At 42.7% G+C, this 22,780-nt stretch overlaps 1 protein-coding gene across 3 annotated transcripts in view; it reads left to right on the forward strand.

Moving 5' to 3' along the window:
• SIPA1L2 (signal induced proliferation associated 1 like 2) overlaps nt 1-22,780 on the forward strand; it is a 255,388-nt gene that overhangs the window by 179,425 nt on the left and 53,183 nt on the right. For all 3 annotated transcript variants that reach the window (XM_040350983.1, XM_040350984.1, XM_040350985.1), the window contains 2 exons: nt 17,426-17,629; nt 20,375-20,516. In XM_040350983.1, the coding sequence (XP_040206917.1) occupies nt 17,426-17,629; nt 20,375-20,516 (346 nt within the window). The remainder of the gene's footprint in view (nt 1-17,425; nt 17,630-20,374; nt 20,517-22,780) is intronic.

The following is a 22,780-nucleotide window of genomic DNA, read 5'->3' on the forward strand; positions in this document are numbered from 1 at the left end:
AGGCCTTTTTCCTAGTTATCTTCTTCTGCTGCTTCTGCCAGTATCATACTTCATGTCCTATGGTGACACACTGTACAGTATCCTTGGAGAAGCAGCCTAGGCTTCCCCTCTACTTATCTCCATTAGGTAGAGTAAAGTTGTGTTGTAGTTCATAGAAGATTGATGGGACAACTGATAACAATGTTTTAGCTTTCTCCTCGGTGCACAGGATGTTTCAAGAACAATGGATTTCTGGTTTTAATATTAATACTCATTGAAAGTGTACTTGGTCTGAAAAAAGAAAAATAATGCAGCCACTACATCAAAGGATATGAAAACTAAAATATATGAATTTTTTGTTCTTAGATTTAGATATACACTGCTCAAAAAAATTAAAGGAACACTTTGAAAACATATCAGATCTCAACGGGCAAAAATCTCATGCTGGATATCTATACTGATATGGACTGGATAATGTGTTAGGAATGAAAGGATGGCACATCATTTGATGGAAATGAAAATTATCCACCTACAGGGGGCTGAATTCAAAGTCACCCCAAAAATCAAAGTGAAAAAATTATGCAGCAAGCTTGTCCATTTTGCTGAAATGTCATTGCAACAACTCAAAATGGTCCTCAGTAGTTTGTATGGCCCCCAATTGCTTGTATGCATGCCTGACACCATCAGGGCATGCTCCTAATGAGATGATAGATGGTGTCCTGGGGTATTTCCACCCAGATCTGGACCAGCGCATTACAGAGCTCCTGAGCAGACTGAGGTGCAACCTGGCAGGACCGGATGGACCGAAACATAATGTCCCAGAGGTGTTCTTTTTGATTTAGGTCAGGTGAGCGTGGGGGCCATTCAATGGTATCAATTTCTTCATCCTCCAGGAACTGGCTGCATGCTCTTGCCACATGAGGCCGGGAATTGTCATGCACCAGGAGGAACCCAGGACCCACTGCACCAGCGTAGGGTCTGACAATGGGTTCAAGGATTTCATCCCGATACCTAATGGCAGTCAGGGTGCCATTGTGTAGCCTGTAGAGGTCTGTGCGTCCCTCCATGGATATGCCTCCCCAGACCATCATTGACCCACCACCAAACCGGTCATGTTGAACGATGTTACAGGCAGCATAAAGTTCTCCGCGGTTTCTCCAGACCCTTTCACGTCTGTCACATATGCTCAGGGTGAACCTGCTGTCATCTGTGAAAAGCATGGGTTACCAGTGGCGGACCTGCTAATTCTGGTGTTCAATGGAAAATGCCAATCGAGCTCCACAGTGTCCGGCAGTGAGCACAGAGCACACTAGAGGACATCGGGCCCTCAGGCCACCCCCATGAAGTCAGTTTCTGATTGTTTGGTCAGAGACATTCACACCAGTGGCCTGCTGAAGGTCATTTTGTAGGGCTCTGGCAGTGCTCATCCTGTTCCTCCTTGCACAAAGGAGCAGATACCGGTCCTGCTGATGGGTTAAGGACCTTCTACGGCTCTGTCCAGCTCTCCTAGAGTAACTGCCTGTCTCCTGGAATCTCCTTCATGCTCTTGAGACTGTGCTGGGAGACACGGCAAACCTTCTGGTAATGACATGTATTGATGTGCCATCCTGGAGGAGTTGGACTGCCTGTGCAACCTCTATAGGGTCCAAGTATCGCCTCGTGCTACCAATAGTGACACTGACCCTATCCAAATGCAAAACTAGTGAAAAACAGTCAGAAAAGATGAGTAGAGAAAAAAATGTCAGACACCTCCACCTGAAAAAACATTCCTGTTTTGGAGGTCGTCTCATTGTTGCCCATCTAGTGAACCTGTTGTTAGTCAGTTTCAGCTGCTTTGCTGTTAATTGAAATTAACAACTCCCTCTGTATACACCCCTCCCCCTCTGCTACTTAACTGACCAGATCAATATTCGAGGAGTTCTGATTCAAAAGTCTTCCTTTAATTTTTTTGAGCAGTGTACTTTAAACTTGTAATGATCAAGTTTTTTTTTACATCTTTCTCTTGTGGTAGGGTAGACCTTTTCCGGAACCCTAATCCATTTCTAGTTAACGTACATGTAAACATCAGTGCTTTATATATAGAGGAACATATGATAGGATTTGATATGTTCCTTTTCCTCTAATGGAAACCATTTAAGTGTTTGGTAATGTGCATGGATTATGACATTTATCATTTTTTTTTTAAATCCTGATGCTTATAGATGATTATAAATAGAGATATAGGAGCAATTTCAGACATCTGGTTGAGCTGTGATTTACAAGCACTCATCTACAATTTTTTTTTTTTTCACACAGCCGGGTGCACACACTCTTCCGCTCGTTATCACCAATGATCAGTCTAGGGGTTGTGTTTTTATGTTTTATTTGGAGAACTTGGATAGCTGAAGGCATTTAGAAGGATACTCCAAATTAACTAACTAAACTTAATTAACTAAACTAAATTTTTTTTTTGCGATACGGCACTGACAGGAGCTGTCAGGAGCGATTACAGGTGCCCGACGGGCACACGCATCGGCTCCGGTGACACGCTGTGGGCGCGTGCCTGCTATAGCATCTTAAAGACTTGACGTATAGCTACAGCGATTTGCGCAGCCATGCCAACCTGCCGCAGTATAACTGAGGCGACTGGTCGGCAAGAGCTTAATGGACTTTGCTTATTCAAGACACTAGCCAGTGTGCCCAGTCTCTAGGATCCCTTTAGGGGGTCTGTACTTACAAGGCCCTGGCCCCAAGTCACCTTCCTCTGTGATACCAGACAGGATCCATGGACATCCATCCTCAGTCAGCTTGCAAGAGAACCATGAATTTCAGCTTTAGTGTTTCAGGCCCTTGGTTGCCCACCTGGGGCCGCATTGCAGCCTGTGCTGGGGAGAGGCAGCAGCCCCCTCCCCACTGGACCTCTCTCTGTAGAGGAAAACCCAGAATGCACGTGCTCATCAAATTTAAATACAGCCACCCAGCATGCATTGTGGGCACATCCCCTTCTAATGAAATGAAAAAGACACATATTGGAAAGAAGGAGTGCTGCTCACCCCGATAAATAGAAAATGGGAGAATCCCCCAGTGGGGTTTTTAGGCAGCAAAATGGAGCAAATTGGCAAGGTGTATAATACAAAGTTTTATTGTAAAAATTTAATAGGATCATAAACAGTTGAGATATGAGCTCTGGTATAAAATCTTGCACAAAATACACACACAGAAATGCAAGCATATACATTGTCATACAACTAGAAATTCGCCATGTACACGTTTGAGACAAATTCTGAAGCCTCGTACACACGGCCGAGGAACTCGACGTGCCAAACACATCGAGTTCCTCGGCCAGTTCAGCCCTGAAGCCGCCGAGGAGCTCGGCGGGACGAGAGCTCCCATAGAACAACGAGGAAATAGAGAACATGTTCTCTATTTCCTCGCCGAGCTCCTCGTCGGCTTCCTCGGCCGAAAGTGTACACACGGCCGGGTTTCTCGGCAGAATTCAGCCAGAAACTCGGTCGGAAGCTGAATTCTGCCGAGGAAACTGGTCGTGTGTACGGGGCCTGACACGTTTCAACCCCTTGATGGGGTCTTCTTCAGAGGTTTTTAATGCTACTGTAACGAAATGCATGGGTAAACAAACTTTGCTTCTACAGATTACTGAAGAAGAAATATAGAAATAGGTTGCATAGTTACCAATTTACTGCGTGTGAGCATGAGTGACTTGAACCAGAGTTTTCTTTAAAATGTAGTCCACAGAGGATCCTAGATGAGCCTCCCAAACCAGGCGGGGACCCGAAGCACGAAGCTTCAAAGAGGGACGTCCCATGTGGCTTATAGGGAGTCAGTGTGTGGAGAGAGAGTCCACACAGCACCCGGCATGAGAAAAGGGAAGGGAAAGGAAAGGGGGATACCGGCACCTACGGCAGAATGTTGTACTGTATATATAACAATTGATTAAAAGTTTCATGGTAATAAATTTGGTATTTCAATCTAAACTTATATTGTCAAAATTATTATTGATATTTTTACTTTTACTTGTTTATATACATGTATGGGTGAACAGACAGAGCAAGATGTCAATGGGGTAGTAGATTTACGTTTAAAGCATGCATCAAAAGGATCAATACTAGCTGGTGCATATAAAGTTAAATCATCCATTACGACTAAGTACATAATTGGACTAGTTACTACGATTATTAATTAAATATACAAAAGCAGATATCTTGTATGGTGAAGTAAATAAACCGAAAACACTCAAAAATTGCAACATCATAAGACAACAGGCACATAGAAAAAAGAAAAGGAAAAAATAGAAATAGAAAGAAGGGAAGAAATGGCCCAACCTGTGAGGTGATAAAATGTCCTCATGGAAAAAAAAGGAGAGTAAACAGAAATAGGTGAGGGAGGACTGTGAAGAATGTGAGAGAATGTGTGAGGAAGGGAAGAATCTAGGATCCTCTGTGGACTACATTTTCAAGAAAACTCTGGTTCAAGTCACTCATGCTCACACGCAGTAAATTGGTAACTATGCAACCTATTTCTATATTTCTTCTTCAGCAATCTGTAGGAGAAAAGTTTGTTTACCCATGCATCTCGTTACAGCAGCATCAAAAACCTCTGAAGAAGACCCCATCAAGGGGTTGAAACGCGTCAGAATTTGTCTCAAACTTGTACATGGCGAATGTCTAGTTGTATGACAATCTATATGCTTGCATTTCTGTGTGTGTATTTTGTACAAGATTTTATACCAGAGCTCATATCTCAACTGTTTATGATCCTATAAAATGTTTACAATAAAACTTTTTATTATACATTTCGCCAATTTGCTCTATTTTGCTGCCTAAAAACCCCACTGGGGGGTTCTCTCATTTTCATCCCCTTCTAATTGGCCAGGGCTGTACATCCATGCTCTCATCTGCAAGGTTTCCTCCCACTTTTCAGTACCTTCCATAGCTACTAGACCAGTGTGAAACTTCAAGACAGCATGAGCAGCACCAGAGCACATTGAACAGACTCTGCTAAACAATCACAGATTTCTGTTAAGCAGACATATAAACAGACATATAACAGCATATAAATTTGACTAGCTGTCTCCCTGTCAAGCAGAGAATCCAAAAAATATATACACTCACTCTAGCACCTACCTAGGAGAGCGCTACACAAAAACACTAACTTTTTTTTTTATAGTTATGTGCCAGCTATTTCTTCCCAGTGTGAATAGTAACCCAATAATGACACATAAGCTAATTTGTCACTGTATTTTAAAATGGGTGAACCTAAGGAGTAAGATAAGTATCCCTCCCTCCCATAGAGTAAACAAGTAATTACCCTTGCACTGCACAGGGACTCCACTGCAGGATTGGTTTTTTTTTCCTTAGGTTGGCCTTCTAAGAAGGAAAATATGTAGAAAATGTTTGTATTTTCCCTTTAATATTAACCACTTCCATACCAGGTACTTACGCAGCTTCCCGCCCAAGCCAATTTTCAGCTTTCAGCACTGTCGCACTTTGAATGGCAATTGCGCGGTCATGCTACACTGTACCCAAACAAAATTGGCGTCCTTTTTTCCCCCACAAATAGAGCTTTCTTTTGGTGGTATTTGATCACCTCTGCGATTTATTTTTTTTGCGCAACAACTAAAAAAAGGCTGAAAATTTGGAAAAAAAAATACGTTTTTATTTTTTTCTGTTAATTTTTTTGTAAATAAGTTTTCTCTTTCAATTACGGGCACTGATATGGCGGCACTAATGGGCACCGATGAGATGGCACTGATGGACATCGATGAGGTAGTACTGACGGGCACAGATGAGGTGGCACTGATTGGTGGCGCTGGTATGCGACACTGATGGGCACACATAGGCGGCACTGATGGGCACACATAGGCGGCACTGATGGGCACACAGGCGGCACTGATGGGCACACATAGGCGGCACTGATGGGCACACATAGGCAGCACTGATGGGCACACATAGGCGGCACTGATGGGCACACATAGGCGGCACAGATGGGCACTCATGGGCGGCACTGATGTATACTTATGGGTGGCACAGATGGGCACTGCTAGGTGGGCACTGGGCATGGATGGGCACTGTGGGGTGGCGCTGATGGACACTGGGGTGGCGCTGATGGACACTGGGGTGGCGCTGATGGACACTGGGGTGGCGCTGATGGACACTGGGGTGGCAGCACTGATTGTTGCCAGTCAGTGCCCATTTGTGGGCACTGACTGGCATCTTTTTTCTTTATGCTTTTTTTTTTTTTTTTTTTTAAACTTTTTTTTTTTGTTTTTTTTTTTGCCCACCCTGGTGGTCCAGGGTGGGCATCCCTGGTGGTCCAGTGTGGCGATCCGAGGGGGGGCTGCGCTGATAACCAATCAGCGCGAACCCCCCCTGTCAGGAGAGCCGCCGATCGGCTATCCTCTACTCGCGTCTGTCAGACGCGAGGAGGAAGAGCCATCAACGGCTCTTCCTGTTTACATCGTGATCAGCCGTGGTTGGACACGGCTGATCACGTGGTAAAGAGTCTCCGCCGGAGGCTCTTTACCGAGATCGGAGATGCAGGGTGTCAGACTGACACCCCGCATCACCGATCGCCGCGATGCGCGCCCCCACGGGCGCGCGCGGCATGAAATCCTGCAGGACGTTCTGGAACGTCCTGTCAGGATTTCATAACCACTTCCCGGACGTAAATCGGCCATAGGCCGGGCGGGAAGTGGTTAAAGGAACATTTTTTTTAAAATAACAAACATGTTATACTTACCTCCACTGTGCAGCTCTTCTGGGGTCCCTCGGCGGCTGACTCGGCTCCTCCTCGCAAAAGCCTTCTACCTTCATGCGAGCGAGCGAGCGAGCATGGTGGAAAGCTTTTGCAAGCACGCTCCTGTGATACAGCGGCGGCCATAGCCACCGACTGTATCACTCGGCCCTGCCCCCCGTCGCGCCGCGTCATCCGCTGTGATTGACAGCAGCGCCAGCCAATGGCTGCGCTGCTATCAATCTGCCCAGCCTAGCCAATCAACGGCCAGGCTGGGACCCGAACAGGATGACAAGCACGCGCCCGGGAATTTCGAACGGTCAGGTAAGTAAAACGGGGGCTCGGGTGGAGCCGGTGCTGTCAGATGTTTTTTTACCTTAATGCATAGGATGCATTAAGGTAAAAAAATAAATTACCTTTACAACCCCTTTAACCTATTGCCTTATGGCTTCCAAAATGATTAAAATATATCAACTATAAGCAGGAGCAATAATCATTCCCACATCTCCAATAGATATTGGTTATTTTTTAGCTTATGCTAAAAGAAAAACAAGAGACAAAGAGGTATGAGGCTATTTCATTAAAATATATACAGACAGAAAGAAACATAATCTTTCTCATAAATATGCATGCAGCAAAGCTAAATGCAAATGAGAAACCAGTGTACAAAATAACAAGGCAATGCTAGATGAAGCAAGGCTATGCAGAGAGAGAGAATTATATATACAAACCAAGTAGAGGTTAAAAGGAGTTTAGTATAAACAGCTCACTCAACAGAAAGCATTAGTGCCAAGTGAAAAATACATTTCCAATTCCTGAGGCATAGTGTCTTCAAGAGGAGAAACATGGCATTGAAGAAACATCCTACCAAACATGGTCAGCAAGTGGTGCATCTAGTGTATTTTGCACCTAGAGCAGATAATGTTTTTTAATTACAAAGTTTTTTTGTGCGTCACAAAAACTCCAACAATGAATGTTAGCAAAAGATTTATGCCGCGTACACACGACTGTTTTATATGACGAGAAAAATTTTTTTAATTGGTCGTGAAAAACGGTCGTGTGTATGCTCCAGAGCATTTTTCTCGACGAGAAAAATGGGCGTTAAAAATGTCAGCACTGGGGTCGTGTTAGCTGTGTGGGGCAGAGAAAATGAAGAAAAAGGAACAAAAAAGCTGGAATACTAGTCAGTACCAGTGTGCAAAAGTGTATTTGCTCTTAAAGAATAAATCGCCTCTAATGTTGGATGCTGTTGCAATACGTAAAAAAATCTTAGTTTAGTGTTTTACATTTCAAAATGAGGTGCCTCGAGACTGTGCAGAATTTTAAAGGGTGCCTTGACTGGAAAAGGGTTAAGAAACACTGAACTATGCAGTCACCCAATTAACCTACATGCATAGGCGTGCGCACAGGGTGTCCAGGTGTGCCCAGGCACACCCTAATTACCCAGTGCAGCACACATTTCCCCTGCTGCCCTAGCTCCTCCTTTTCTCCCTACGGTACTTCTGGCTTCCCTCCTCTCCTCTCCTCTCCCGCTGGTTGTTGCTGTGGGGATGTTTTAGATTGAGTGGGGGAAGGGGCCGGTAAGTAAGTATGTAATTTACTGGCCTCTTCTCTTTCTGAATGAAGATAATGGGCTAGATTCACATAGATTAGCGGATCTTTAGATCCGCGTAATCTATCTGATTTACGATCCACCGGTGCAATTTAGCGAGGCTAGTGCAGTATTCACAAAGCACTTACCTCGAAACTTGCACCGGCGGATCGTAACTCCCCCGGCGGAATTCAAATTCCGCGGCCAGGGGGAGTGTACAATTTAAATCAGGCGCGTTCCCACGCTGATTTAACTGCGCCGCCAGCGAAATTTCCCAGTGCGCATGCTCCAAATGACGTCGCTAGGACGTCATTGTTTTCGGCGGCAACGTCAATTGCGGCCATCTGTATTCCAGACCGACTTACGCAAACGACATAAAAATTTGAAACTCGGCGCGGGAACGACGGCCATACTTAACATTAGCTACCCCTCATATAGCAGGGGTAACTATCCGCCGGAAAAAGCCGAACGCATACGACGTAAAAAAAAAACGACGGGCGGGCGTTCGTTTCTGAATCGGCGGTTCTCCTCATTTGCATATCCGACGCGTAAAAGACCGAGGCGACACCTAGCGGCCGGCGGGAGATTGCAGCCTAAGATCCGACGGTGTAAGTCACTTACACCAGTCGGATCTAAGGGAGATCTATGCGGAACTGATTCTTATGAATCAGTCGCATAGATCCGACCGTCGGATCTCAGAGATACGACGGCGGATCAGGAGATCCGCCGTCGTATCTCTTGATGAATCTGGCCCAATGAGTGTGTTTGAGCTTTGGGGTGCACATCCTAATGCTATAGGCTGCGCACACCTATGCCTACATGTATGCAATTCATCTCTTTACTGGGGGACTTCTGCCACCACCCTGTCCTTGGTACACAGCTGTGTATGGCACCCCAATGCCAGTGCATTTGCTTACAGTTTTAACCACCACTGAACCCTATGAAGCTTGCCCTGCAGTGTCTTCTTCCTTTGACTTTTGCCCCATGCTGTCTGTCATGTATTACTTTAACTAGTAGCTATCAAAATAGGTTTAGGACTTTACAGTGGCAGAGAGGCATCACACTTGTCTTGGTAATTATGTTAAGGAAGAATTGGAGGAAGAAAGTATAAGGTGTGTAAGGGGTTAGCTCGGTAGCGGGGTGTGTGACCCCCTGGATGGGTTCACTACACACTGAATTTATACAGACAGGCAGTCGAAGACGGTTGAAAACAAAGATTTTGGTTTATTCTTCCAACTTGCTGGAAACAAGCGCAAGCATCCAAACAGCATAAACAAAATCAAACATAAAATTAACCCTGGCCACTTGGGGCGTCTACCTTCACCACACAGGAACCTATCTAGGGAGTCTGGCACAGCCTAGTGCTGGGCATACACTGCTGGTCATACAGCAGAAAAACAATAGTCTTTTGATTTTTATCACACAGAAAAATCAATCACCTCCTCACCTCCTCAGAAGACTTTCAGCTACTGCTCTCCTTCACTCAGAAAGCCTCAGGATGCAACAAATCATTGGTAATCCTCTGGATTACTTATAGAGGCCTTAATTGCCTCATTCTGAACAGCTGAAGTTTTCCAACGCCCTTAAACCTTTCCTGGCTACTTTTGCAGCCGACACCTAATAACAATTGGTGTATTGTCTAAACAAGGCAGAAATGTATGTCCCGTCTGTGACAACACCCACAGATTTACCTGACTTCCTGTCACAGGTGTTAATTACATCTACCTTCATGCTAACCTTTGTGAGATACAGTTTTCATTTTCACATTATTTGCATTGAAGTAATATGTCTCACAGACTTCTATCTTGCCAACTACTTCACTTCTATTAATGTTCAGGGACTGGAAGTGATCGCCTAATGGTACCATTGCACTCACAGCAGGGTTTTCACAGTGCTGTACAGTATTTCGGAGCAGATGGCACAGAAATGTAATTAATACGTTACACTTACTTGTCATGTGCCAGAGTGTAATAATGAGATAAGCATAGGAGCTCCCTGCCACATTGCTGTAGCCAGACCATCTTCCTTTTATCTATATACACTCCATTTAGCTAAACAAAGCCTCATTTCTTTTTAAGGAACCCTAAATTAGGCATGTTCCCTTTTTTACACGCACCCAAACAAGGAACTCCACTGCATGTTTATGTTGTAAGAATTTGGTGAATGAGGTCATAGGGCTGATTTACTAACTGAGTATAAAATCTCCTCTTAGTACAACTGATGCTCAAATGTTCTCTTCAATCATCCCATCATATGAATAACAGAAATAAAAAAATGATTTTAAATCCCTTGCATATGATTTAGTATTCAAAAGGAGAACAGCTTTACCTGATTCATCAAGCTAGATGAACATTCTCTATAGAAGCTTGTAAAATGTGAAAATGAGCCTAAAGTTTCACCTGTTTGCTTAAAAAATATCATTATGCAATATTATTTTATTTACCTGAATAAAAATAGTTTTAAGTCATGATGTTTATTACTGTTGTGCAGTCAGGTTGAAAACCATACAAAGAATTTGTCAGTGCAGGTATATAGTTCCTTTAAAAAAGTATCTTCCACATTTTGTCATGTTACAGCAAAGAAAGTAAATGTATTTTATTGGGTTTTTATTTGATAGACCAACACAAAGTGGCACATAATTATCAAGTGGAAGGAAAAAGATAAATGGTTTTCATTTTTTTTAAATAAATAAATATGTTAAAAGTGTAGAGTGCATTTGTATCCAGCCCCCTGATTCAATACTTTGTTAAAACCAAGCACCTTTTGCTGAAATTACTGCTGCAAGTCTTTTTGGGTATATCTCTACCAGCTTTGCACATCTAGAGAGTGACATTTTCGCCCATTCTTCTTTGCAAAATAGCTCAAGCTCTATCGGATTGGATGGAGAGCGTCTGTGAACAGCAATTTTTAAGTCTTGCCACAGATTCTCAATTGGATTTAGATCTGGACTTTGACTGGGCCATTCCAACACATGAATGTGCTTTGATCTAAACCATTTCATTGTAGCTCTGGCTCTATGTTTAGGGTCGTTGTCCTGCTGGAAGGCGAACCTCCACCCCAGTCTTAAGTCTTTTTTAGACTCTAATGCCGCATACACACCATCACTTTATGTGATGAAAAAAAACGACATTTTCTGTGAAGTGAAAAACGACGTTTTTGAAACTTCAATTTTCAAAGACGAAGTTGCCTACACACCATCGTTTTTCTCACAAAGTTCTAGCAAAGCGAGGTTACGTTCTCACCACTTTTTCCATTGAAGCTCGCTTCATAAGTAGCTTCTGGGCATGCGCGGGTGTAAAAACTTCTTTTTAAACGACGTTTTTTGCTACACACGGTCAATTTCTGTGAAGTAAAAAACGACGTTTTGAAAAACGACACATAAAATTGAAGCATGCTTCAATTTTTTTTTGGTTGTTATTTAGAAGACATAAAACTACGTTTTCCCCCACACACGGTCAATTAAAGTGACGTTTTTAAAAACTTCGTTTTTTTTCATCACATAAAGTGATGGTGTGTACGGGGCATGAGGCCGCGTACACACGGTTGGTCCATCCGATGAGAATGGTCCGAAGGACCGTTTTCATCGGTTAACCGATAATGCAGACTGATGGTCTGATGTGCCTACACACCATCAGTTCAAAAACCGATTAAGTCCATCGCGGTGACGTAAAACACAACAACGTGCTGAGAAAAATGAAGTTCAATGCTTCCAAGCATGCGTCGACTTGATTCTGAGCATGCGCGGGTTTGGAACCGATGCTTTTGCGTACTACTAACCATCGGTTTTGACCTATCGGTTAGGCGTCCATCGGTTGAATTTTAAAGCAAGTTCTAAATTTTTGGACCGAAGGATAACTGACCGATGGGGCCCACACACGGTCGGTTTGGACCAATGAAACTGAACTTCAGTCCGTTTTCATCGGTTTGGTCCGATCGTGTGTACAGGGCCTAACAGGTTTTCTTCTAAGATTGCCTTGTATTTGGCTCCAACCATCTTCTCATCAACTCTTACCAGCTTCCCTGTTGCTGCTGAAGAAAATCATCCCCACACCATGATGCTGCCACCACCATGTTTCACGTTGAGATAGTATGTTTGGTCTCATCTGACTGCAAATTGTACTTCTTTTTGCTTTCTTTCAACAATGGCTTTCTTCTTGCCACTCTTCCATAAAGACCAGATTTGTGGAGTGCACGACTAATAGTTGTCTTGTGGACAGATTCTCCCACCTGAGCTGTGGATCTCTGCAGCTCCTCCAGAGTTACCATGGACCTCTTGGCTGCTTTTCGGATTAATGCTCTTCTTGCCCCGCCTGTCAGTTTTAGTGGACGGCCATGTCTTGGTAGGTTTGCAGTTGTGCCATACTCTTTCCATTTTCAGATGATGGATTGAACAGTGCTCCGTAAGATGTTCAAAGGTTGGGATTTTTTTTATAACCTAACCCTGCCTTAAACTTCTGCACAACCTTATCCCAACCTGTCTGGTGTGTACCTTGGCTATTATGATGCTGTTTGTTCACTAAGGTTCTCTATAAAAAAAACTCTGAGGGCTTCAGAGAACAGCTGTAATTATACTGAGATTAAATTACACACAGGTGGACTCCATTCTAATTAGGTGACTTCTGAAGGCAATTGGTTCCACTAGATTTTAGTTAGGGGTAACAGAGTAAAGGGGGCTGAATACAAATGATGGCCACACTTTTCACATATTTATTTGTAAAGAAATTTGAAAAACATTTATAATTTTCCTTCCATTTCACAATTATCGTATATATCGGCGTATACCGTGCACTTTTTTGCCCTGAAAATCAGAGCAAAATCATGGGTGCGTGATATACGCCGATACCCGCTTCCCGCGCTTTGTTCGAACCACTGCGCCGACATATACCGAGCGCAGTACACTCGGGTATAGTCGGGCAGGCTCGGCTCCTCTCGCGGTCGCGTCCTGTACGTCCTTTAAGTGAGAGGGGCAGAGCCTGCCCGACTATACTCGAGTGTACTCCGCTCGGTAAATGTCGGCACAGTGGTTCGAACACAGCGCAAGAAGCAAGGATCGAGCGGGGATGGTTGCAGAAGGACGCCAGACCGGACGAGGCCGCCGATGGATGCGATGGACGACGGGCAGGACGCGATGGACGACGGGCAAGACACCGACGAGGGGCATCCAAACTGTAAGTATTTTTTTTTTTTTGCAGGAATCTTCCTTCAAGTTCGGGGGTGCGCGCTATACGCCAGGGCGCGTTATAGCCCGATAAATACGGTATGTGCAACTTTGTGTTAGTCTACCAAATAAAATCCCAATAAAATACATTTACGTTTTTGCTTGTAACATGACAAAATGTGGAATGCTTCAAGGGATATAAAGTAAATCCCTTTTCAAGGCAGCCCAGCTCTTCAGTGATCTGACACACCTAATTATTAACATTCACACTTCAGCATTGCATATTCAAGCACTGTGCAGGGGGACATGTCAGACCACTGAAGAACCATCCTTCTACCTTATGTGTGAGAGCAGCAGTCATGATCTCCAACATGCCGCAAGTACAAACAACTTTATGTAGATGTAAAGCACTGACATATATTTATAATAACAATAATATTAATAATAATAAAAACTAACATTCTTTACTTGTTATGCAGCCAGACAGCATAACAGTAATAAAAACCATAAATTTAGTTGAAGGATAAAAACAATTTTAGCCCCAGACTTTAAAGAAAGGAATTACGTACAAGCCACTAAACATTCTGCTGTGTAGCACTTAACACAATAATAAAAATAACAATAATGATAATAATAACTGACATATTCTTTACTTGGTATGCAGCCTGACTGCATGACAATAATAAAAAGCAAGACTTTAGTTGGGGTTTCCTTTTTTTTTTTTTTTTTTTTTCAGTTCCACACATAATAAAGAAATAAATGATGTATGAAACCACTACACAATCTGTGAATGTCTGCTGGGTTACTCATGTCTCATTTGCTCCCTTTTCCTATTAGTTTTGCTCAGTCTCCTATGTTTAATTTTGCAGCTCTATTCCCGAATCAAGTCCTTATAGGCTTTTTAGATCCAGGCAGTCTTCCTTGCTTTTTTGGTTTTAGAGGTTTTCATCATGTAGTAAGTGCTGGAAGCATGTGTCAGTATTCATATACAACCTTAGGAGCATAATGGTGCCACCGAGTTCTTACCTAACTTGTTTCCCATCTTTTTTGTCTCAGATTGAACCCTTTGCTACATTTCTGATCTAGGCTTGTTTCACTGTCATATCTTATTTCAAGTTGACGTCAAAATCTTTGACTTCAAGATTTTTTAGATCAGCCATTGGTTATATTTAACCAATATACTACTGATCCTTTACTTTTAACCACTTGGGATCCGCGCTATGGACGAAAGACGTCCACAGCGCGGCTCTCAAGTGCCAAGCGGACGTCTTTGGACGTCCTATTGTTGTCATTCCCCGTGTGCGCCGCTGGGGGCGTGCAGCGGGGAAACAACGTGCCTGGTGCATCGCTCTGGAGCCAATGCGTGTGCCAGGCGGCCGTGATGTCCGCCAGACACCCGCGATCGTCGGTGACACAGCAGGGACGTGGAGCTCTGTGTGTAAACACGGAGCTCCACGTCCTGTCAGGGAGAGAGGAGACCGATCTGTGTCCCTTTACATAGGGACACAGCATCGGTCACCTTCCCCAGTCAGTCCCCTCCCCCCACACAGTAAGAACACACCCAGGGAATACATTTAACCCCTTCCTCACCCCCTAGTGTTAACCCCTTCACTGCCAGTCACATTTATACAGTATATAGTGCATTTTTATAGCACTGATCGCTGTATAAATGTGAATGGTCCCAAAATTGTGTCAAAAGTGTCCGATACGTCCGCCGCAATATCGCAGGCCTGACAAAAACATCTCAGATCGCCACCATTACTAGTAAAAAAAAAAAAATCATAAATCTATCCCCTATTTTGTAGGCGCTATAACTTTTGCGCAAACCAATCAATATACGCTTATTGCGATTTTTTTTTTTAACAAAAATATGTAGAAGAATACGTATCGCCCTAAACTGAGGGAAATGTATTTATTTTTATAAAAAAAATTGGGATATTATTATAACAAAAAGTAAAAAATATTGAGTTTTTTTCAAAATTTTCTGTTTTTTATGTTTATAGCGCAAAAAAAAAAAACGCAGAGGTGATCAAATAACACCAAAAGAAAGCTCTATTTGTGGGAAAAAAATTATAAAAATATAATTTGGGTACAGTGTTGTATGACCGCGCAATTGTCATTCAAAATGCGTCAGCGCTGAAAATTGGTCTGGGCACGAAGGGGGTTTAAGTGCCCAGTAATGAAGTGGTTAAATAGTTTTGACTGTCTACATGTAACAGAATATCATATTCAAATTTTAAGGATTGTTGTTTTTCTTTTGTTGGTGTAATCTTGACTCTTAAATTGCTGCATGCCCTGATATAGGCCACCATGTTTACACCATGAGAACCCAGGGAGTAACCTTTACAAAATTCCCTGTGACCCTGAAAATGTTGATTGGCCCCTTTTAACTTTCCAATCAAAGGCTACAGAGTCAGTGCTTTGCTCATTGTGGGTTTGTTACCTCCTAAAGTGTGTTTACAGGCATTTATTTATTTATTTTTTATACAGGGCTGCTGTTAGAATTCACAGTGCCCCGTATAGCCTACCTGACTCTCCCCCCAACCATTAATATTATATTTTCATTAAAAATACACTAAAATCATTATTACCAGACTTGTGATCTGTACAGTGTGGATCAGTGTTTTATTTATATATTTTTTGAATGGCTGGATCTGTGTGTAGGCGAAAGCAATGACGATTTGTGGCGGAATTTCGAGCATGCGCACTGGGATCTTTTCACGAATGGCGCATGCGCTGTTCGTAAAAAAAAACGTCAAATACGTGGGGTCACAGTTAATATACATAAAACACGCCCACATCATCCACATTTGAATTAGGCGGGCTTATGCCGACACAGATACGTTACGCCGCCGTAACTAAGGGTGCAAGTTGTTTCTGAATACAGAACCTGCGCCCTAAATTACGGCGGCGTAACGTATCTGAGATACTTTACGCCGGGCGGATAGATACACCATGGTATCTGAATCCAGCCCTTTGCGTTTTGTCGTGAGAGACTAACAATTTGCAGCATGAAAGTGCTTACCCTGCTTATGAACTTCTTAGAACCCAGGGCACACATGTCATAAGTTACCTGGGTGACCTCCGATTTGAAGGACTTCTCGGCCACAACCTTATCTGCCAACGTCCACAGGACTATTCAGTTTTTTCAAAGTAGCAGCTGGATAATCAACTTTCCAAAGTGTGTTTTTCAGATCTCACACCCTCTGGCATACCAGGGGGTAATTTTGGACAAAAATTTTTTTTGGAGCCCAACTAAAAAAGAACCTTCCCCCGTTAGGAGGAAACTGCCTCCCTAAGCAAACATATGGAGACTCTGAGGCCAGAATGGCACCCCTAAGTTTGCTTCTGCAGGAGGGCTCTGGGCCTAATGATAGCCTTTGATGCAGTTCCCTTTGCCCAGTTTCACTCCATACCTCTTAAATTCCCTCTTTGAGTCCCTCTTTGTTGTGTATGAAGGTCTTCATAAAAGACATCCTGCTTATATAACTCCCATGATTGACACTGACACCCAGCCCTGCAGATTACACTGGGGAGAGCAAATTTCTTCAGTGGAGCTTTGCTGCAACTGCGATGGCTGATCAACTGCACTCTGCATTTTGGAAGCCCTATCAGCGTTGTAAATACAGAGCAAGGCAAGCTGTCACTCCGACAATAGAGCTTCACTGATTGCGCAGGTATAACCACTGCAAAGTTTATAAATGGATAGTGCAAGAACAGGCTCTAGTCCCAACTGTGTCCAGCCTCTATTCTAGTGCCTAGGGCAGGTGCCTCTTCTGCCTATTCATCGGCCCAGCCCAAGTCTAGTGAAGTGTGACTTCCTACTACTAGCTATGCAAAAGGTTCCTCTAGTTTATGCTGTGAAAAAAAAAAATAACATTTGTGTGCGAGTCATTTTACTATTCAATTTGAGTATTGTGCAATAATTAGTATTTCAAAACATTAATTTGTTTTTCTTGACATTGCAGTGGGTCACGCCATTCAGGAAGCCCTTCATCACAATGTCCTAAAAACAGTGGAACATTGGATACTTCAAAAGTGTACATTGTTCCCCATGGCGGTATGCAAAAGAAATCTTTCCAAAGGCAGGAGTCTCATAGCAAATACGTAATTGGATGGAAAAAGTCTGAGGACACTTCTCCTCCTGGAGAATGTGATACAGAATGTCAGGGGTAAGAAACATTAATTTGATATGTACTTATATTTTTTTATTGACTTCTTACAGTTTTATAAAACAATTTCACCATGTAGAAGAGTGAGGGTGTATGTTATATGGGTTCTATTTGAATGTTTATGGGGTCAATTCACTAATGTAACGTGGTCACGTGACTCATTTGCATAAGTTATTGCATACGTTTTTGCATGCAGTAAATTAAGTCTGATCCATAAAAAAAAAAAAAAAAAATAACGATTATGCAGTATTTACCACAAAAAAAGTTTGCTGGTAAATTTAGTTTAAAAAAAGTTCTTGAGTCCAATTCGCAAATGGACCAGAGAGTAAAAAAACATGCAAACCCCACGCTGTTTTTTGACAAATAGCTGGTAACTAAGAAATTGGCCGGGAAGCCAGCCGGTCGTCCTTAACAATGGATGATGACTCATCAGCTGTATGCCACCCCTGTCCATACAAGGCCCTTTGGGTCTTTGGGATATATATATATCGTATTTTCCGGCGTATAAGATGACCCTTTACACTGGAACTACACAGCCAAAAACCGGGGTTCGTCTTATACGCCGGGTGAAGCAGCTGCCCGATTGATATCAGCCCGCCGGGTGCTCTGTAAAGCTGTATGTAGTCAGTATATGCACCGCTCAGCCAATCCCAGAGGGCGATGCACTCTGTTGATGACTAGAGCCTGCTAAGCCTGCTTGGCTTGGAGTAACAACCTCTGCCAATCCGAGCAGGCTACATTATGTAGCCTGCTCAGATTGGCAGAGGTTGTTACTCCAATCCGAGCAGGCTTAGCAGGCTCTGTAGTCATCAACAGAGTGCATCACCTGCCGGGATTGGCTGACCGGCGCATATACTGAATTACATAAAGCATTACAGAGCACCCAGCGGGCTGCGGCCCGGCTTCGTAACAACGTTATTACTGCACAAGGGGGTCATCTCAGGAGGGGGTCGTCTTATACGGTGAATAAAGCACAAAACCACCGTTTTGAATTGAATATTACGGGGTCATCTTATAGGCCCAGCTGCCTTATACGACGGCAAATGCGGAATATGGGATAATCTTGTATTGAGACCCCCTTTCTTCCCAAGGTGGTTCTTTTCTATCACCTTAACCAGGAAATTGTGCTTGTGCCCTGTTTTAGTTATGCTCTGAAACATTCCAAGGAAATTTCTCTTTACTGTTTGGATGTGATATGTGCTGTATAATGTCCTGGCAGCAGTTTTTTAAACAATTGGATTCATTCTTTGTTATTCCTGAGGGTCCCCATAGGGGGCATTCTGCCTGTTGTTCCACTATTGCCAGGTGGATTAGGCAAGTCATCATTCAAGCCTATAATAAAGTGTCATGCCGCGTACACACCATCACTTTATGTGATGAAAAAAAATGTCGTTTTTAAAAACGTCACTTTAATTGACTGTGTGTGGGGGAAAACGTTGTTTTATGTCTTGTAAAAAACGACCAAAAAAAATTGAAGCATGCTTCAATTTTATGTGTCGTTTTTCAAAAGTGCACTTTTTACTTCACAGAAATTGACCGTGTGTAGCAAAAAACATCGTTTTCTAAGACGTTTTTTCATCCACGCATGCCCAGAAGCTACTTATGAAGCAAGCTTCAATGGTAAAACGTGGTGGAACGTAACCTCACTTTGCAAGACCATTGTGAGAAAACGATGGTGTGTAGGCAACTTCGTCTTTGAAAATTGAAGTTTCAAAAACGTCATTATTAACTTCACAGAAAGTGTCGTTTTTTTTCATCACATAAAGTGATGGTGTGTATGCGGCATCAGGTTCTTTCCAGCTCTGTTTAGGAGCACTCTAGCAGATCTGTCAGTGCTTCATGGGATTTTCAGCTTCAGTCATTTGCTTCCCAGATTTGCAGGGCTGCACCTGGACTTCTGTTCACATGTTTGTTAAGTTCTACCAGGTGAATATTCAGGTCTAATGTAATGACAGTATGGCATGTAAGGTGCTTCAGGTTGCTGTCTGACTTTTAAGCTTTTGCTTTGACCTTTGTTAGGTGAGCCCGTTAGTATTTGTTTGCTGTGATGCCCACCCCTCAGTTGCATTTTAGACATTCCATGGTCTAAGATCCCAAGTCCAGAATTTTTTTGACTATTTGTCTTGCCTGTAAAATCCCTCTAATGGAAAACATTGCAGGACACCGGTCCCTTCCCACTGTTAATTATGATTTACTCCTTATTGCTTGCTAAAAAAAAAAAAAAACAGAGGTTTGCTGGAAGTAGGAGGTCAAAATCCAATGTCCCTTTACATATGATTGGATAATTAAAGTGTGCAAAGCATAACTAAACTTAGTGAGCAGTAAATGTTCTAGGTAAAAATTCTCTGCTTTAGTAAATTGTACCCAATGCATTGTTTTCTAGCACATTCTTTTACTTTCATTGATGGAGAAAAGTAGAAAAACAATCAATGTTCTTTTTTTATTAAGCAGGGAAAACAGTCTGTATGGGGCGTCTCTATATATTATATTTCTACAATTTAAAATTAATATCAGATCAATTTATTAAGTTCATATACATACAGTATCTGAATAAAAAGTTTTGTCTAAAGTAATATTTTAGTAATATACTGAATATAACCATGTCTGGTTCTTCATGGAAAATTTCTTAGTAAGATAAAGCATGATTTAAAGATACATAAAGATTTAGAGAACTAAATTTGAAAATATTTTAGACGTTATATTTACAATAAATACGTTATTAATACACTATGTATATTTATCCAGTGAAGAGGACTTGTCTTCATCCAGTTTGCTGCAGAATTCAGGCATTGAGGATGAAAATGAGCACCAGCATGTCTTGCCAAAAGAAGATTTCCTGAAAATGAAATGGTCTGACAGCCCACATGCTGAGGAAGAAAAAACAAAGGTATAATGTACAATATATATATATATAGTATGGTGTAGTTCAAATATATTGCAAAAGCATAAAGACTTTTACAAACTTGAAAGTGAACAGGGGCATCTCCCATAGAAGCAGCAATAACATGGTGCATTAAGGTTCATGCCTTTCCTAACACATGTGCTACTTAGCCAGGTGCTATACATAAGTACAGCTCCTCTTATATGAGAATCAGAAAACTTCACCCTGTATGCTGTGTGCCCCTGTATATATTTTGGCTTCAGTTTCCGGTTTAAGTGGCATGCACCATCATGGCTCTCATTTTTCTAAAATGATTGTTGCTTCTTTGGGAGATGCCACTGTTCATAGGCCTTACTTAGGGAGATGGCCTTGTTCCTTCGCTATACATAGATACATACCTATTACATAGGTGGGTACTGCTAACCCTACCCATTTTGGATTTTTGTCCTGTCTCTCAGGCCCCGTACACACGACCGAGTTTCTCGGCAGAATTCAGCCAGAAACTCGGTCGGAAGCTGAATTCCGCCGAGAAACCCGGCCGTGTGTACACTTTCGGCCGAGGAAGCCGACGAGGACCTCAGCGAGGAAATAGAGAACATGTTCTATATTTCCTCGTTGTTCTATGGGAGAACTCGGCCCGCCGAGCTCCTCGGCGGCTCCAGGACTGAACACGCCGAGGAACTCGATGTGTTTGGCACGTCGAGTTCCTCGGCCGTGTGTACGGGGCCTCAGAGTGGACAATACCACCCAAAAACACAGATAAGTTTGCTAAAACTTTAAAGCAGTATTAATCCCAAAAGTCACATGCGCCTGCCTTAGCACCTCCCTTTAACATGTTTTACCTACAGTTGGGCTTAAAAGAAAGGAGGAAACTGATGGGGAAGTTTAAATTAGAACTCCAGGAATATTTGCATGATAGATTTTTTTGTGAGTCAGCTTGATTAAAACTGACCCTACTCATGTCATACCTATATGCCCACTGGGGATGATACAATCCACTGTATTAGTATTTGCTGCATACAATAAGCAGTGTCTTCTTCCTGAGCTTCCTGGGGCTTCAGGAACGACTTTTTTCTACTGCCAGAAACAACAGAGATTTGGATGTTTCTATCCCTCCGCCATTCAGGAACCACCTTAAATTTTGGTCAGTGAATACTAGGCAGGCTCTGATTGACTGAGGCGGAGAGACGGGGTCTATGAAATCACAATTGCCACTTCAGTTAATCACAGCCCCCCTACTATGTATTGACAAATATACAAGGCTGTTCCTGAGTGGCAGAGGGACTGGTCAGAAGGAAGTCACTCCAACACCTCCAGAAGAGGACATTCTGGAGGACACTGCTAACCTTAAATAGCAAAGGACACTACAGTGGACATTAAATATTTAGATGTCCCCGAACCATGTGACTTTGTTAAATGTTTAGCTATGTTATTGTCCTCCTATTGTTTATATCATGCAGATGGTCTCAGAACCTGTCACAGAGTCCTCCGGTCATCTAACCTATATACTGTACCCCAGATATCACAAAGGTTAACAAGTAAATTCCATATCTGGTATTAAAATCTGCATTGTACGTATGCAAAACATAAACATCTTGGGAACCCACATTGTGTCAACAAATTCCCGTCTTGGTTCTGAACATACAGGGAGATAAAGAATTCCCCAAAGTTTCATCCCTTTTAGCCACATACTCTATACAGAGCTCTGCTCTACATTTCTTCTATTGGATGTATTGGCAGAGGCCTAGAGCAGAGCATTTTGCTTTGTGAACTAAAATATCATGTATTTTCTAAGCGCAAGTTTAAATACATTTGGCTTGGTATCAGCCATTTCCAGTGTACTGTACAGCAGAGCAATGGGAGGAGAAGGGAGAAGCAGAACAAAGCCAATCAGGTGTGCCGCAGTCACTTTTTTGCCTGGAGTTGGTCTTAAATTAAAACAAAACTTTCTGTTCTATTTTAGCGACCAAAATGCAAAATGTAATTATTACAATTTTCTGAAGATTGAGGATGGCTTGAATGCTAAGAAGGTAGCCATTAGAGTGGGGGGTACAGTCCGAGCCGAACATCTGAATTTGCAGGTCGTTCGACTGGATGTTCGCCTGCTGAACGCCCCACAATGCACGGTACACTGCACAGTGCATTCTAAGCGCTGATTGGGCAAAGCTTTGCCCAATTAGGGCATAGTGAACATCTGTTTGTTAAGGAGTGGGGCACGAAGTAGGCCACTGCTTCCTTAACAACGGATGAGTCATCAGATGTCAATGTGC

The sequence above is a fragment of the Rana temporaria genome, chromosome 4 (genome assembly GCF_905171775.1).
Source record: "Rana temporaria chromosome 4, aRanTem1.1, whole genome shotgun sequence".
NCBI lineage: Eukaryota > Metazoa > Chordata > Amphibia > Anura > Ranidae > Rana > Rana temporaria.